At 31.8% G+C, this 18,449-nt stretch overlaps 1 protein-coding gene across 1 annotated transcript in view; it reads left to right on the top strand.

Moving 5' to 3' along the window:
* The first annotated feature begins 3,700 nt into the window (after positions 1-3,700).
* LOC113517422 (uncharacterized) overlaps positions 3,701-18,449 on the top strand; it is a 113,812-nt gene continuing 99,063 nt past the window's right edge. The window contains 1 exon segment of the mRNA XM_031912369.2: positions 3,701-4,358. Within this exon segment, the coding sequence (XP_031768229.2) occupies positions 4,346-4,358 (13 nt within the window). The 5' untranslated portion in view covers positions 3,701-4,345.

Here is an 18,449-nt window from a genome sequence, read left to right as displayed (position 1 = left end):
TATGAAGCCATTGATTTTACTTAGGTGCAATAAAATTTAATTACAATCCCAAATAGTGTACCCACGTCAGCTAATCGGTTATTTATTGAGATACGAAGTTCCAACGCGTCGGATACTAAAACCACGTAGCTATAGATACTGGTAAACGAACTGTTTTCACCCCAACGGTCGACAATTGAAGTGGCTATAGGGAACGAGGATGAGATATTTCTTCCGGTTTGTTCCTTTATTGTTCAAATACTTTAAATTTTCTTTGGTGCTAATTGCAGAACTTTGAATAAAAAAAAAAAAAAAAACACGGGGCGTCAATAACGGTTTACAATTTAAGATTTTGCTTCACAACAAACAGTTTCTTCAATCGTAATATAATTTATGGGTCAATGTGGGAATATTTTTTGTATACAATAGAATTATCAAAATATCACGAGCGCAGATACCATTATAACCGGAACTGTTCTAAACCGACATAATATTTAATAATTTAAGATATAGATGTTATTATTGTTATGTGAATTAAATATAATTAATATTATTCCATTTAATTATACATGTGTGTTACTGTACTGATGTTTTACTGAGTGAGCGTATTAGGAAACTGTAAAGCTCACTCAGTTGATGAAATAAATATATATATATATATATATATATGTGTGTGTAGGAAATATTTTTAATATATTCAATATTTGTTGTAACGGAACCTATAATAAATGAGAATGAACGAGTGTGCATGAATGAGTAAGATTGACAGATTGAAATGAGCAGATTCATTCTTGCTACGGTGTTCTAGATTAATGGTTAACGGTGATATATTTTTTTAATATTTTAAGAAAAGTTTTAAATACATAGTAATACGGAGCAACTAATTTTCATTTTAAAACCCTTGGTCCCACATATATATAATTCTGCGTAGTATATCGACTACTCATATATACTATAAGTAGTTGGCATAGTATAATCAAGCCAGTAATAGTTTTTTATTTCGAAGAGAAGCAACAACAAATCATCCGAAAATCCATGAATTGTTGCTTTCGCTTGATCTATGGGACGTACGTGTTATGGTCAGGAAAAAATATCTTCTTTTTGTTGTAAGTAACAAAAATTATGATGTTATTATATGAAATAACATATAGAAATATATTTTTATTCGATTTGGTATTCCAAAAAATAACATGAAGTGGTTTGCTATTACAAACAAGCATACGACCACGTTATGAAAATTTTGTTAATACTTAATTAATGCAGTCTTTTTGTTGTTAATATGTACTGTTTAGTTAATCTTCCCTGGAAGCTATAGCAGTTAATCCCATGTGAATTTATCACCATTGTCAGCTAACGCATCTTTATCCTCACTTATTACGTTAAAGGAAAGGGTCTAACTGACTCATTACTAGCGATATGCCTACATATATCTAGTCGCCTTTCACGTGGTTCCCCCTGAAAACCATCATGGTTAATTATTATTGAATTCGTTACCCAACTAACCATCTTCATTTTAATCTATCATACTTCACTGGATCCTCGCCAATATTTATCAATAGCGCAGGCGGGATCTTTATTTCATTTAATAACAAAAAAATCCTTCACCTTATGCACAGGTTTTCTGTTTTTATCTACATAAAAGAAAACTTTTTTTCACCTTTCTGAGGTTACATCCAATTCGTTCATTGTTACTGCAATCAGTCTTTGAAATAAAACAGCTGTACCTCTGCAAAAAGCGCCGAGTAAGCTTATTTTCAGAAGAAAACTCTTCAATTATTTGTTGAATCAGAATAAACTCTAAATTCGTTCTCAAATGCTGATCGCTATATATACTTTATTTATATAATAATATATAAACAAAACTTCATACTATTATGTAAATCCCCTTCCCCTACTACAGTTCTGCCGTTGTTTACGAAATAATAGTTGTTGTCACGTAACTAATGGGATAAAATAACTTTTTCACATAAACTTATCTACGAAGTACGACTGCTTCAGAGTGTCGTGTAGCCACAACTTTCCTTCACGCTACAATACTTTCCAAGATGTGCCCTGTTAACTGCCATAAACTAGATTTTTCTGCATTTAAATTCTAAAAGTTTTCAAAAATTTTCTAATATAAAACTAGCTAGGTAGCAATTGGTCTCTTAAAATTTTTTCTATTGTCGTGTATTGATAATTATTGTGGCACGTTGATATGCGTAAATGATTTGTCGACTTCAATTCTCGGTCGGGTTAATTTTGGTAACGGAAGTTTTTTAAATGGACACAAGCCTGGATGTGTTGGTTTATGACCACTACATCGTAGCACAGTTTTTAATAACACAGAATATCTTGGTTTGAAAGGCAGATAATATTGTTATTTTGCTGTACTTATAATTATTAATATAATATAAAAATTAATATGGAATATGAAATTTGATAGAACAGTACACTTCTCAAAGACATACAAAAGATATGTGTGTGTAATATGTGACATTATTCAATATTTAATACAAATAAAACCGCCGCATGACCTAGTATTTTTATAATTGCTCGCCCGCAGAATATTTTTAATTGAAGAAGATGGAATGATAAACCTGCCAGTGCTATCGGTTTACGCTGTTGGGGTACCAGTGTGCATGAAATCAGGTCACTTGGCCAATCGTGAACAATTCACTAAGAGTTGACCGTGGCGTTTCCTTAAATGACTATTCTGCAGATCTACTTGACAGATATAATTATTAAAAATAAGACCGCAAGTCGTTTTCGTTGCTAACAATTTCCTCTTCCTATCAAAGGTAAATATATTATACTATAAAAATAATGAAAATTAGGTTATTATTTACTAATATTTAGGCTAAATGGAATAATAAAAGTTATTCTTATGATTATATTGTGTATGATACACTAACGTATTTATATGCATACTAGCTTTTACTCGCGACTTTGTCCGCGTGACCGCGATATGTTTACTGGCTGGGATAAAAAGTAGCCTATATCCGTCTTCATTCCATATACCTAGTACGTGTATACCAAATTTTATAGTGTTTGGTTAAGCTGCTAAGGTGCTATAAAGTAACAAACGAACAAATTCCCTTTCACATTTATAATATTATTAAGGATTATTTTTACTGACTATAACGTGTAAAAATGCAATTTAATAACACACGTAAAAATTCACACATTTCAACGCCATCGTAATCTTAATACTAAGACCACCTTTTGTTTCCCCCGGGCACCATTTGTATGAAACAAAAGAAAGACGGTGAAATTTCGCGTGAGAGACGAAAATTCAGGCTGCGAAAGACCCGAGCGGCAAATAGGTATTCAAAACAATTCTTTGCGCGCCTTCACCGCTGAGATTAAGAAAAGAGATTTGTACTTTTCCTCATAAGAATAATGGAAGTGGTCAGGGACTCCATACATATATATGCCAAAGGTAATTTATTCCCCTCATGCACGTACTAATTGCTAATTTGCGACCTATCTCAAAGCATGTGAAATATCACCGCTCCGTGATGCATCCATTATTTTTACGAGTTGTTTTTGTTTTACCCGATTAACCCATATACTTGTGTACAAGAGCCTGACGTCACTTTACGTCCTCGATTTTTCTATCAAGCGAGGGAGGCGTCGGGTCAAATCGAGTCCCGCCGGTTCGCAAATGCACAGCGCATGCGTTGAATTTGCGCCAATTTCGCATGCAGCGGCCTCTGCCGGCAGTTCCAGTTCACTCGGAGCCAGGGGAGGGATGTTGCACCGCGCGGCTCCTCACCTCGCGAATGTCAAAAATTTGAAAATGGAATAGTCCGAGAGTGGAAGCGGTCTGAGTGCTCACTGCCTGTATCGATGTTTTCGCGATACCTAACGTTAAGACTTATTGAGTGTTGTGTGTGTAGATTAAGTTGTGTAATGAATTTAAAATAGCATAGACATAGAATAATAATAATAAACTATTATTAGTTTTCAATAAAAATGATAATAGTGTAGTTAATATAGGTGATCTGTGCGAATGTTTGATTGCTGTGTCCGCCGCGGTCCCCATTCAAGCGGGGTAACCTTGACACGGTTTCCCGCGCTAGCGTTCCTTGTTTTCCGTTGCACTCTCGCTTGACATTTACCGCAAAAGAGTGCTCTTTTGCTAATTAGCGTACGTTCTATAATTAGAAAGTACATCGTTCAAAACTTAACGTTAGAACTTTAATTTTTATTGAGTAAATATTATGCCGATTAGAATGTTTAAAAGGACACAATGAGTGAAGTTAGGCTATATTATATAATTCCTCTTCAAGTTTGAATATTAAATAAGCCACAAAATTGAAGAAGTTTACAAAGATGAACCCCTTGTGACCGCTTTAGTGACGAGACCTCCGATGCTATCAAAATGAGAGCAATAGGTAAGAATTCAATTTAAATATTTTAATTTACTGGTTGATTGTGTATAATTAAATTGATACTTACAATGATATTTTAACTAGATACCTACTTAATATAGTTCTCAGGAAGAGCAACGCATGAATGGTACTTGAAGGGTGTCACAGTATATCCTGTGACGTCCATGATCATGTTCATGTCTATAGGCAACGTTTATTACTTTTATTCAGGTGGGTTTGTTTGCTATTCTAAGCTACATTAAAGGAACTTATAAAATAAGGATTTATAGTCCCTGCAGTAATAAGTTCTCAAAGTATATAAATTGTTCGAGGGATATCTTACGAAGTAAAAGGCGACTAGGAAACAAAGCATATACATTAGTGCAGTAAAAGGCGGGCAGGGGAACAAAACATAACATAGTAGTATAAGAAAAGGGAAACTCGTTATAAACCTTACAAGATCGATATGATAATAGAAGGTTAAATGCTTTTTATGTTTTACTCGGAATATATATGTATTTACATGTTAATACGTATATATTCCGATATATATACACCTATAATAAAATAGGATTTATTTTATTTCACAAATTTTACAGAGAATAAGTAGCCACATAAAAAGAATATAAGTAGATATATCTACATATGTACATTACCTATGTACATAAATATATCAAATTGTTTTCACTATATTAAATTTTTATATACATGTATGCATTGTATATGTATTTTTATGTAAGTTACATAACTTAGGTACATATTTTGCGAGACTTTATTTCATGAAACTACTCGTATATGGAATGCGATATTTAACAATAAAAGAAAAAAAGACAATATATAAAGTAAGAAGAAAGAATATAGATCTTTTCTTATTTCAACTATATCAAAAAAAAAAAAAAGGTAGAGAAGATGTTAAATATTGATATGTAACTTAATTAACTAACTTAGTTATGCTAACTAATGTAACTTAGTTAAATGGCTGGAAGAATTTGAATAAAATGATATATTATAGTTAACATATATACCCTTATTTTTTACTATTTTGTTTCTATAATAAGGAAGCTTAAACTAGAGAAGAAATAAACAAGTCTGTGTTCAATTACCAAAATGGACCACATTATTCGTAGAGACACCGACTATCTAGAATAGTCACAGTGACAATCACGTCTTGAGCCATCAAGAGCAGAAGACCTACCTATAATGGCCGTAAAGAAAAAACTACAGAATGGTCAGATCAAATATTTGAATATCTGGATTGGATACCCAAATATGCTGCAATGATACAAAAAATTGTCTGATTGACTTGATGTACTTCAGTCTCACTCGTGTTTCATGACAGTCATGAAGCCGTACTTACATGGCTGTTATAGATAAAAGGGTAGTACATGAAGTTACAGATGATTTATTTATTTGTTTATTTAAGGTAAACGGACAGCTATAACAATACACAATTATACACTTAAATAGTAAATTGACAGTCATTAAGTTTGCACAAATGATATCTACAAGTGATATCTAAGTTCTTAGAAATGATGAAGAATGAAGAGGTACAATGTCAGAGTTTATTTTATGATAGTCCTGGGGACGATAATCACATTTCATTAAATAAATTTACAGCTTTATTTCATTCCATTTCATTACAAGTCAAGTAATCAATTTACAAGGTCATGATCGTAATAAATGGAAATAAAGAATCTAAAATAGAATCAAGATCCTCAGCAATGAGTGAACGATTAAAAAAAGTGAGTTAAATTTGTAAGATTCTTTTACTTTTGTGTAGGTATAATACAATCCTTTGAGACAACTTTTAATATCACTGTCAGTTCATCAAAACAGCTTGAAGCATCAACTTGAAATTATTACCTAATACTTGCCGAGATCTTTACAGCTCGATTCACTTATAAATTCGTTTTATACAAAGGGTAACTTATATAAATTCATATAATACGTTTAAATACTGGATGACTTGCTCTTCAAAATCTTTCTATTGTCTTAGAATCTATTGTGTGCTAAGTCTTTCAACTTAATGTCTATTTAATGTAAATACTGTATATAATAGATGATTATATTATATTATATGTTATATATTTTTTTTAATTTTATGTATCCAAAAAACGATCTTGTTTAATACAAACCTAGAGGTCAATTAGTAAGCAATATATTTGACTGTGATAGTACTAAACATCAGTTTACATTTGCCAATTTAACTTTATAACAACAAATAATAGTAAAGTTCTAAAGTTCAAAATTCATCGTTTGTGTCTATATTTTAATACGTAAAGATATTTGTATAAAAAGACTAAAAAATATTTACATTCATATAACTTTTGTCGATTTTAAATGTCACTTTGAAATTAATAGTTTTTCTACGATAGTAGTTCTCATCAGTATTAGTACAAATTAAATCTAATTGCAACATAACATATAATTTGTTCTAAAATTATCAATAGTCTGGATCTTTAGCCTTCAAAAAGCACTTTCGTTTAAGGTTTGTCGAAATTAAATGACAGATAGTAAATAATACTTTTTCGGAGATAGTGTTAATAATTATTTACTAGTGCCAATTCCATTTTTAAAATTAAATATAGTTTACTTTGAAATTGTCACTTGTCTGGGTCTTCGACCTTTTAAAAAGCACCTTCGTCTAACCTTTGTTGAACTTAGATGTCATTGAGCAGATCGATATAATTGAAATCAATATGCCTACGACCTAAACCTATACACAATATCTATTGAAGTATATTTTGAGCAATATAATAGGTATTGTACTTTATATTTGATGGTCGAAGTAAATATGATGTGGAAGGTAAGAAATGAAATATTAATAACTTTGCCAAAAACAAACTTTTTGAATAAATTAATATGGAACCTGCGTATCTTATAAGGTTTCTTTTTTGACATGGGGGAAATTATTAAAAAAGCCCGGAGAAGTCGAGTTCCGCCTCTTCACCATAGAGACGGGGTCTTGGGTTCAATTTCATATTTTACCGCAAATAATCTCTTCCACTTCGCTGGTAGATAGGGGCTCTTCTCACTTCCTTCACCTCGAAACGTATTCGAATATTTACCCTCGTATTGGATGTAATAAAGATTTCTATAATATCAACCTAAAAGTCCAATATTACACCACTACAACACATTAGCTTCCCACTACTTAGCATTTTAATTTTATGGTTTGGTATGATATTTTATTTCGTGTCCTTTCGTTTCGTGTTTTACTTACCTAGTCATTTTTGTTACGTCTGCTTATTAGTGACGACATGTGTTCGAGTTCTTATTTAATCACTTGATAGATGTAATAAGAAGCAAATAAATTAATAGATCTGAAATCTTAACCAAACATGAAAGTAAAACTTTTTAAGCTAAGAAAATCTTTTTATTTGAAAACGATTAGTTGTGATCAAAGAGATTTCCATATAGACAATGGCCCTTAACATTTGTGAGTTATACAATATATTTACTCGTCCTTATTAATGTTACAAGTTTGAATGTGAGTTTATTAGCTCTCGTCGCTTTAATAGCTTATAAAATTGTTTTAAAATTTAGTGTACATGAAGAATTTGTGATAGAAATAGACGTAAGCTACTTTTTCTATGATAAGTCAACATTATCCCATGGCTAAAAAAGTCGTGATAATAAATATTATTATTATTATTATATCAGTTGGTAACTATCCACTATTGGGCATAAGCCTTCCCAAAAGAGGGTGATGTCAGTAGTTGCCATGCTTGATGGGCGGTTTGGCAACTGCAGTTAGACTTTGCTAATGTTTTAAGAGTGACGCTGCTGCCCATCGCTCGACCATTAGATTCTATTAGTCGCCTCTTATGTAGGAAATGAAGGGGCGGCCCATTTTGTCGAAACCACCGGCAATATAAAAAATAATATACATTTTATTAACTAATTTGTTATACGTACTATATAACTAGCTAGCTAGCTATATTAGCTTTTGCCCGCAATTTTATCTATGTGACTAGGATATGTTGATTGACTTGAATAAAAAATAACCTAATTTTTTTACTTCCTATATGGTATGAGTATAACAAATTTAATAGTGATTGGTTGAGTTGTTAAGGTCCTATAAGATAACAATCAAACAAACTCACCGTCACATTTATAATATTAGTAAGAATGTAACTGTTACTCGAAATAGTACGAGTATATTAAAAATAGAATTACATTGTTGCATTCTTGCTGTTATTTCCTCTCAATCCATTGAATCTTTCACAGTTAAATTGTATACAAACAGCACTGCGATAATATAACTTATATAAAAGCGTTAGAGTTAGATGTTCTGAGAGTAGACGTCGTAGCTTTCGTTTCTCTCAACTGTTAGAACTGTCTGGGTTTTTGACCTTACACATTGCTTTTGACAATTTAATTTAAAACTTTGACATCTTAAAACAATGCGACTATTCAAAATTGCTAATAGGATTTAAGTAAATTTTAAAAATATATTCTATGTAGATATTTTCCTGATATATTAAATGTGATAGAAGTAAAATACAATGCCAATTTTAGTATCATAGGTTATCACAGATTACTGCAGTCGTAATTGGCATTTTGAATGTTAAAGAACCAATTGTTACAAAAAAAACATAAAAAATACATTACAAGTGTTAATTAATAGCGGACTAACGGTATACATTTTTTAGCTATTGCAATAAAATTATTTAACTTGAAAAATTTGTAATGGATTTGAATTTTGTGGCGATAATTTACATGTTGAGAGAAGATTTATGAGTATAACAAAGTAATCAATGATTGGACACAAGTGATAGTGTAGATACAAAATGATTTCAGAAACTTTTTGTTTGTTGGTGTGCCTAATTCGAAATAAATAAAATAAAATAAAACTTTTGACAGCAACAGTTAGACTGCCCGCTGCAGGTATCCTAAAGATTTTATAGCAGTAGTTCTCAATATTAAGTTGCATATCTATTAAAGAGTACAGTTTAACTAAGAGGCCGGCAGCATACCTGCAATATCCCTGATGTTGCAGGTGCCTATAGACGGTGGTAATCACTGACCATCAGGCGAGCTGTATATTCGTTTATCTCCTATTTTGTATCAGTTGCCACCCCCATAAGGGGGGTTTTGTTAGTAGTTGTCACGCTTGGTAGATGGGTTGACAACCGCAGTTAGGCTTTGGAAATTTTTTAAGAGGGACTCTGCTGCCCATCCTTTAACCGTTAAAGATTAAAGAAAAACCACAGTATAATACTGTATATACAGTAGTAATAGTTATTAAACATAACTATATGGAGCATTATCAGCAATATCATTTTCATCATATCAGCTATTATCTGTCTGCTGGTGAACATAGACCTCCCCCATAGACCGGTCGTTCCTTATGGCAGTTTACCATTAGAGGAATTTTGGCAATAGTTTCCAAACTTGACAGGCGAGTTGGGAACAGCAGTTTGGCTTTTGGTGATGTTTTAAGAGGGACGCTGCCGCCCATCCTTTCACCATAAGCTCCCTTTGTCGCCTCTTACGGCACGTACTGGAAAGAAAGGGATGGCCTGTTCTATGCCGGAACCTATACGGCTATTGCCTCTTTGTATTGCCCCCTATGTTGTATGAAAAAAAACACCATTGTTATATGTATTTATTCAAATGTCTAACATTAATTTCCACAATTAATTCAATACAATTAATACTTGGAAACATTATGCTTAAAGTTATTAATTAATATAAGTCGGTGTACCTATTTGGAACAACTTATTAGATTCAGTAAATCTAACTTCGACCGTGTCTGGTCAGACGGTATATCCAACTAAACTGGAAGTTCAGGAAACTACGCCATACATTTTCATCGAAGATACGAACGCTATGATGATATAGTTTGAAGACGATAGTTTTAATGAATTTCTGAGCCAAAACATTCATTTATTTATTCATTTAAATAATTATAACAATATGACAGTAAAAATCAAATCAATGTTATAAATTTAGGGTGCTTACATACAAAATTATAATAAAAGTATTTATTGTATTTAACCCAACTCCGGATATTTCTGAGCCGCTTTTAATATCTTTAGCAGGCTATCAATGATATTTTTAATATTATTTAATAATTGTACTGCGTGAGTTAAAGGAGCGTACTGAAGTAGGTTAGTTCTGACAAACGGGATAGTAAATGTAACTTGGTCTTATATAGCCATTCATCAGTGAGCTAAACTAAATATGTAAATAGTTCATAGCATCATAAGAATGGAGTATAATGCAAAATAGGTCAGCTGCATACCCTCAATTAATAATAAATCAATGGGGATTAAAACGGAAGGTTTTTTGTGACTATACAGACAAATGCCGTGAAGGTATCCTTCATTATCCGCGCGCATTCACAGTAGCGTTGGGGAAATTTAAGAGCTTCTTTTGTATATAATACTTAGAAAGGCAAACAAGCTGACGGTTCACTTGATGGATAATGGTAAACCTGAAAAATACCAGGAACATCATAGAAAATATTGGGACACTTTTAGTAATCCTCACGCGCTGCGATTCCTGAGGCACCCTGATAATTTCCTTATCATATTCCACCCTTTAAACGGAACCATAGCCATACAAGCATAGTTGCTTGATGGCAAAAACACAGATGGAACAGAGACCTATATAACCCATACAGACGATCTTTGTGCAAATCTAATAGATCTATCATCTCCAAACAACTGTAAACATTTTGCTTTTCTTTTATCCTGACGATAATAAATGCACTATTTATTTTTATGAAACAAAATCTTATTATTTATATTCCGATATATTCCCTGTCTTCCTTGCGAAAATACTTATGTTTCAAAAATACTCTCATTAGACCACATTATCGCTTTCCATCAGATGAGGTCGTGATCAATCGCGGGTCCGTTTAATTTAAAAAACAAAAAAAAAAACTCTAGTTACATTTTGAACACGGATACCTTTTTCTTCTTCTTCTTCTTCTTCTTCTTCTTCTTCTTGCATCTTGTATAACTCACCCCAGGAAACTAGCATGCGAGTAGACAATATTCACAGATCAGGATCAGGATGGAACTATTATCGTTAATCCTTCGTTCTCTAGTGATAGATAAATGTTAATCTTATTGCACACCGTGGAATCCTTTTCTTTATATTATCTATTAGCGATCCGACCCGGCTTCGCACGAGTAGACTGAATTTTCGAAAATCAATACATATAATAAAAAAAAGTATCATGGCAGTATGCCTTTGCTGTAACGTAGAAATAAAAAAAATATTGTCTTTTCAAATATGGCATAAAAATTATATCATAAAGTCGACATGTTTATTTTATATCACCTCGGATTATAGAAAAGTTTCAGCCAATTCAAGTGATCGGTTATTGTATACTATTTTATAAGTGATTTTTTAGATTGATATAACTTTTTTATTTATGAATCGGTTGAAATAAAACAAATATAAAGTGCTAAATGTAAAGTGGAGTAAATCGTAACGCATTAGTGAAAACCGTATTCAAATCGGTTAAACTGTTTCTGACATTAGTGTGCACAAACGTACAGACAAACAGACATACAAACAAAAATTCTAAAAATGATTGTTTTGGGTTGCGTGGTGTTCATAAAGTCCCCCTTTAATCGTTTTTCTTATATATATATATATATATATATATATATATATATATAATTATAAATGAAATTTCTTTTACTTATATAATTCTATATGATAGCAAGCCTTTATACATATATGGCATTTTTTTCTTAAATCTGCTTACGAGTATATTTGCAACATTCCTACTTAGAAGATAGTTTGAAATTATACAAACGTCGTTAAATAATTGCTTACTCCACATCCTAAACGTGTCGGTAGACCACTTGTTATAAACTTTGCACATAAAATGTACACTAAGTAAGCCGTCATACTGAAATTAACTTAAACTAGCCAAATTGCTTACCACGACTTAGGTTAACCTGATAATCAGGTAGATACCTGCCTATGACAGCCCAACAAAGGATAAAGGGATGTTATTATACCCACACGCCCGGTCGTAGTTACTATTCGTAGGTATATAACTTAAAAGCCAGCCTGTGTTATATTACACTCCGGACTTCATACAGAAACGGGGTAATATGTAGCTATCTATAGTAATCTATACCACAATAATATTACAAAGAGGAAAGATTTGATTATTTATTTGTTACAGATAAACTTGTTATAATACTACTTACATAAAGCTACATTATAGCTAGTAATTTAGGTTATATATTATTTAAAAAAAGAAATGAGGTCCATACGAAAATTATCAAAAATTTGCTTATTAAAGCTAATTTAAAATACTAATTTATCTTGCTAAGTCGGGCCGGGTCACTAGTACGTTATATGTATCATAATATGGATATACCTACATACCTGTATATATATATATATATATATATATATATATCCTTTGCGAAGGGTGATACATATTAGTATAGTTACAGAGGAGCATGATATCAGCTGGAAAATTGCAAATAGTGCAGTGGCAGTGTATGGAACTGTATTATTACTTATGTCATGGTCAGCGTTCGACCTAGATATTTCCTGCATATATAGTATTTTCCGCCCTTGAAAATGTTGTAGAAAAATCTTGTAACCTTGTAGAAATATAACGCCTGACGCGAAAAAGTGTGGGATAGGCGGAGTGTTCACATTTTTTTACCGCATCCGCCCTCAATCTCAATATTATCGCCTCTCATTTTTGCCACTCTTAGCGATTACCGGCTGGCCAATATCTCATATTTTACTTTTTATTCTAATTCAGATAAGCAATACCGTGAAATATGTCTACTTCTTTTTAATTTTTTTATGCAACTTAGAATGACAAATAAGCTAACGGCCCACATGATGGAAAGTGGTAACCGTCGACTATAAACATGAGCAGTACCATAGACATAACAGAGTATACTGTTTCGCCCATGATACCCCCCATATGTTGCCATTCCTGAGGACTCAGGCGTTATTCCTCTGTACCCTGTAAATTCACTATATCCCACCCTTTAAAACGAAACACAGCCACGTAAACACAACTGCTTTACGGCAGAAACACGAATAGGTTAGAGGTACACTAGCAAACGACTTTTGAGTAACAAAGTCTTCTTCTAGTTTTTTATATAATATAATTATCAGAATATATTAATTATATTAGTTAAATATATTTAAAGAAAGTAGATAATATAATTTTGGCAGGCATTTAGATACTTTGGGCCTTTCAAAAAATTTGTGGTTTATGAAGCAACCAATACTTTTATTTTATAATACCGAGATTGTAAAATAATATTTCAAATTTTTCAAAAGAGAAATAATGTAAATATTACTATTTTATAAATTTCAAATCTATAAAGAAATTTGTTTGGCAAAATGAGGACATGTCGAGTATTGTGTTTACCACAATGATCACAGTTTACAAATGACTCTGCCTACCCTTTCAGAGATAGTAATCGTGAGTATATTTATTTATTTTTCAATTAGTTGAATATGTTTTTTATGAGATGAGTTTGTTCGGCTTGTTAAGCCGAACAAATAAATATTATAACTTTATATGTGGAGTTTGACTTATATTGAGAAAAAATTGAGTAGAGCAGAAAGAGAGGGAGAGCAGTATCAAGAAAATTTAGTCCATCTTTGGTGGCCCTTTCTACTGTGGTTTCAACTTCAAGCCCCTAGAAAAGCTGATGCTTCCGAAATATACAAGGAATTCTTTTATAAAATGCCTTTTGATGATATCAACTTTTCTGAAGACTGGAAAAAAAAAGAATGCACCGAATTTAAACAGAAGTCGTGCATGGCGAAAATCACCCAATTAAATCCTTTTAACAATTAGAAAAAAAGTACAAATGGACTAAATCCTTGAAAACACTGACTCGACAATTCATAAATAAAGAAAGGAAAGACCTTTAGATACCTACTAAATTATACTGAGGGTTTTAGGTTAGCATTAATTGGTATTAAAATGGAATATAAAAGCTTCTATTTTCTTTCCTTGGCTTTTTACGAGCAAGGGAGGAATTAAAACTCATCAATCATTGCCATTGTGCACGAGAGTTTTTTTTACGAATATCGATAAGTATAATTTACATTGGTCTTAGAATATCACTGCCAACGTATAATATATATATATGTATGTATATATATATATATATATATATATATATATATATATATATATACGTTACATATATATATATATATATATACATATATATATATATATATATATATATATATATATATATATATATATATATATATATATATATATATATATATATATATATATATATATATATTATATAATTTACCATATAGTTCCAGCATAAAATGGGTCACCCCTTCCTTTCTCATAGATAATAAATAAAATAGTAGCCTCTCATAATAATACAGTACGTTCAGCTGTTAAGAATTAGATTCAAAATATATGTTGGCTTGGCGTGAATTTACAGGGTACAGAGGTTATGTCCATGGTACTGCTCATGTCTATAGGCGACGGTTACCACTTTTCATCAGGTGGGCCGTTAGCTTGTTTGCCATTCTAAGTTGTATAAAAAAAAATGTCTTTTTTGGATCTATGTTTTTTGTTTTGATTAAAGTTATTTTGATTTCTAACTGCATAGCTATTATATAAATTTGGCACTTGGTTCCTTGTTAATATTAAACTTGGAAATCGCCAGTGAAATAATTCCTAAAGAATCGGGTTACGTCAAATAGTTACATATATTGAGGCCAAGAATTTTTCAGTGACAACCAAACGCCGAGCCTCCATCAACAACTGTCACCAGGGAAATTCAGAGACACATTTATCCCTCGTGTGTAACACAACATTCGTACTGTTTTTCATACATTATGATACGCATCCTTACTTAGATTGGATGGAACGTTGTAAATAGTATGTAGTGCGGTTTGGGAATTTAGAAGGTCTGTTTGTGTTACAGAATTTTTTACATAGACACAAGTTAGAACGATAAACAAGCTGACGGCCCACCTGATGGAAAGTGGTATCCGTCGCCTATAGACATGAGCAGTACTACGGACATAACAGAGTATACTGTTTTGCCCATGAAATCCCCCCCCCCCCATGCGTTGTGAGTACGAGTATTTTGTTTTTTAAATAATATACTTAAATTGATCTGGGTCAGAATAAGCTTTAAATAGAATTGGATGCATAACATTAGCATCATAAGCCCGACAGATGGGTAAAGATGATTCAGTGGGTACTCACAGAAAATAATACAGCGACGGCCTGGTTGCATCTAAAAAAGAGTTCGATGTGGCGCATAATGTAGTCAATTGGAAGGAGATAGAGGAGATCTTTGCCTAAAAGTGAAACAATATGAGTTAATAATAGGGTAATATTTTTTAAGCTTAATATATTTGTAACTGAAATTGTATATATTATTCAAGCCAATCCTTCAAATTGATATGATGCAAGGTAAATAATTTGTTACTCTATCTATTCATTTTAAATTCATCTGTTGAACCGCTATGCAAGATTTATTGTCTAAGGTTTATTTCAATTCATTGCTATTCTTGATGACTAAAATCTTATCCTGTAATTAATTTTCATTATACGACTACAAGTGAAGGTTACATTACGAGTATTATTGACGTCTATTTGATATGATTTACTTTGAATACCAATTCAACTGTATTAAAGTTAGTTCTCTGTATTTTCGTATATAAAATACATATTACCATCATCATCAAAACAGACATTAATTATCCACTGCTGAATATAGGCCTCTCCCATAGACCATAAGGAACAGTCCCAAGCTACCTGCTATCTACTATCTACTGACATGTTGCAATGCATCTGGGGTCGTCGCTCCATCTAACATAGTAGGGTGTCATCCTACAGTGCGTTTGCCAATATGGTGTCGCCACTCAAGACCCTCTCTTCCCCACTAAACTATCTTTCTCATAAAATACATATAATGTTCATATATTCATCATATTCTTCTTTATTACTTATACATAAATATTTTACTCGTTACCGTCTATCTACTGAACTGTAAAAATATATTTTGTTACAAACATTTCGGTCATTGTGACATTTCATGAAAGTTTCATTGAATTGTGAATGGTAGGTATAAAAATTGGGTTCGATGTTCATTACCTACTGTTGGAAAACGTAACAAAATTTTATTTCGCAGCCGCTCAAATATCATTAAAGACGTTCTGGAAATTTTCCAATCTGTTTAGTTTACTTAGTTTTTACGCACTAATATTTTTATTTTATTTTATTTTATTGTAAGTACTTTGAAAGTATCGGTATTCATTGAATGTTACATTCGGATCAACTAGGTATATAATTTCTTATTTTAAATACACTATCTGAACTTAAAGCAATGTGATTGCATTTAAATAGTAGTAAAATCAGGTTACCTACCTACCTACATTTAAAATGTGGGTAAATAACGAAAAACTTGAAAATTAACTATTAAATTACCGTATTGAGAGTAATGTTAGAGTATAGTTAAATTGTAAATCGATTATAGGATTCAAATGCAAATTTTGCAACTGAATTGCAATTCGGATGGGAATCAGGTTTAATAGTTTACCGCATGATAAGAAACTATCACAAAGAAATGTCCCGTTTCTTTCTTTACATTGGAACAACGTATATGAGTGACAAAGTAAGAAAGCGATGACTTTATACAAATTTTTCTATTTAAAGTGTTATTAAATAGTATAATGTAGTTAGTATTTTATAATCAATTATATCATGTGTTAAAAATGTTCTAGTAATTCGACTGAATTAATATTAGAATAATTATAAAGTAGCCTACTTATATCCTTTTCCATTCCATTTAGTACATATATATACTAAATTTCATAGTGATTGGTTAAGCTGTTTACGTAATATAAGTTAAAGAAAATATTTTCACATTTAAATATTATTAAGGATAAGGATTATCAAACGATTTTTTTTACATATAATGATTTTTTTAATTACATGTAAAACATTCCAAAACGGACCCACGAGGGTCACGTATTTTTATTCGGGGCCGTGCTGATAACGGACCGTTGGAGAATTATTTCCAACAAGCTACCCGCTCTAATGAGCGTGAAAAGGGTGTAATAGCAAACGTAAAAGGAGTTATTTTTATTCATCTCACATAGGTATCGCAAATCGCAGACTATCCTGGGTAGATCTTAAAGGTTTAATAGGATAAAGTTATTTAGGTAACTAGTTGAAATAGATTTGGCTCGAGGAAGTTTTTATGTGCTATACATGTCTTGTATAATTTAATCTAAAGTAAGGGTGAATTTTGTGGAATAATATATGATATTTATTATTATAGTCCATTTCAATAAAATTTAATGAAAAATTAAATTTTTGTTGGAATTATCACAGAAACACTCTCTAAATGAATTTAGTAATGAACCGATACACTCGATAAATCAATTGATTTTTTATTTGTACTATTATCGAATATTAGCAGACTGTCTTATGGTCGTGTTAATTATTAATTAGTAAACATTTTCATGGGCCATATGATCCCGGCATAGAATAGGCTACCCTGTTCTTTTTCGTGGGTGTCGTAAGAGGCGACTAAGGGAGGGCGAGGGATGAGCAGCAGCGTCTCTATTAAAACATCTCTAAAGCCTAACTGCGGTTGCCAATCCACCTGTCAAGCGTGGCAACTATTAGCAAACTCCCCCAAGGGGGAGGCTTATGTTCAGTAGTTATGGACAGTTAAAGGCTGATATGATGAAACATTTTCATTAAGTCCTGCTGCAGCAGACTATATCCATTATCTATAAAAGCCAATCACGTCCCACTTTGGGAGAATATAGTCAATTATGATTACGCTTGGTATATAATTTTATTTCGTTTTTCTGCTTTGTTCTTTTAGTCACCTTTTATGAGATCCATCTTATCAGAAAATCCATATCTTGAAATGAAAGAGATTAGAAACTAATTTTATTCTTTCTGTAATAATTATTTATATATTTAATTATAAATGTTTATAATACTTATAATTATATTTTTATTGCATCACTCTTTCTACCGTTTCTTTTATAGCATAAATTCGTAGAAAATTCTAATTGTATTTAAGGCTTCTAATTATGTCCATTTGTGTGTGTTTTTGTGTAATTTAGTAACAAGTTTTTTTTAATATT

Source organism: Galleria mellonella, unplaced genomic scaffold (assembly GCF_026898425.1).
Source record: "Galleria mellonella isolate WM207_F2 unplaced genomic scaffold, CSIRO_AGI_GalMel_v1 utg103, whole genome shotgun sequence".
Taxonomy (NCBI): Eukaryota; Metazoa; Arthropoda; class Insecta; order Lepidoptera; family Pyralidae; genus Galleria; species Galleria mellonella.
This window is presented reverse-complemented; position numbering and strand designations above follow the sequence as displayed.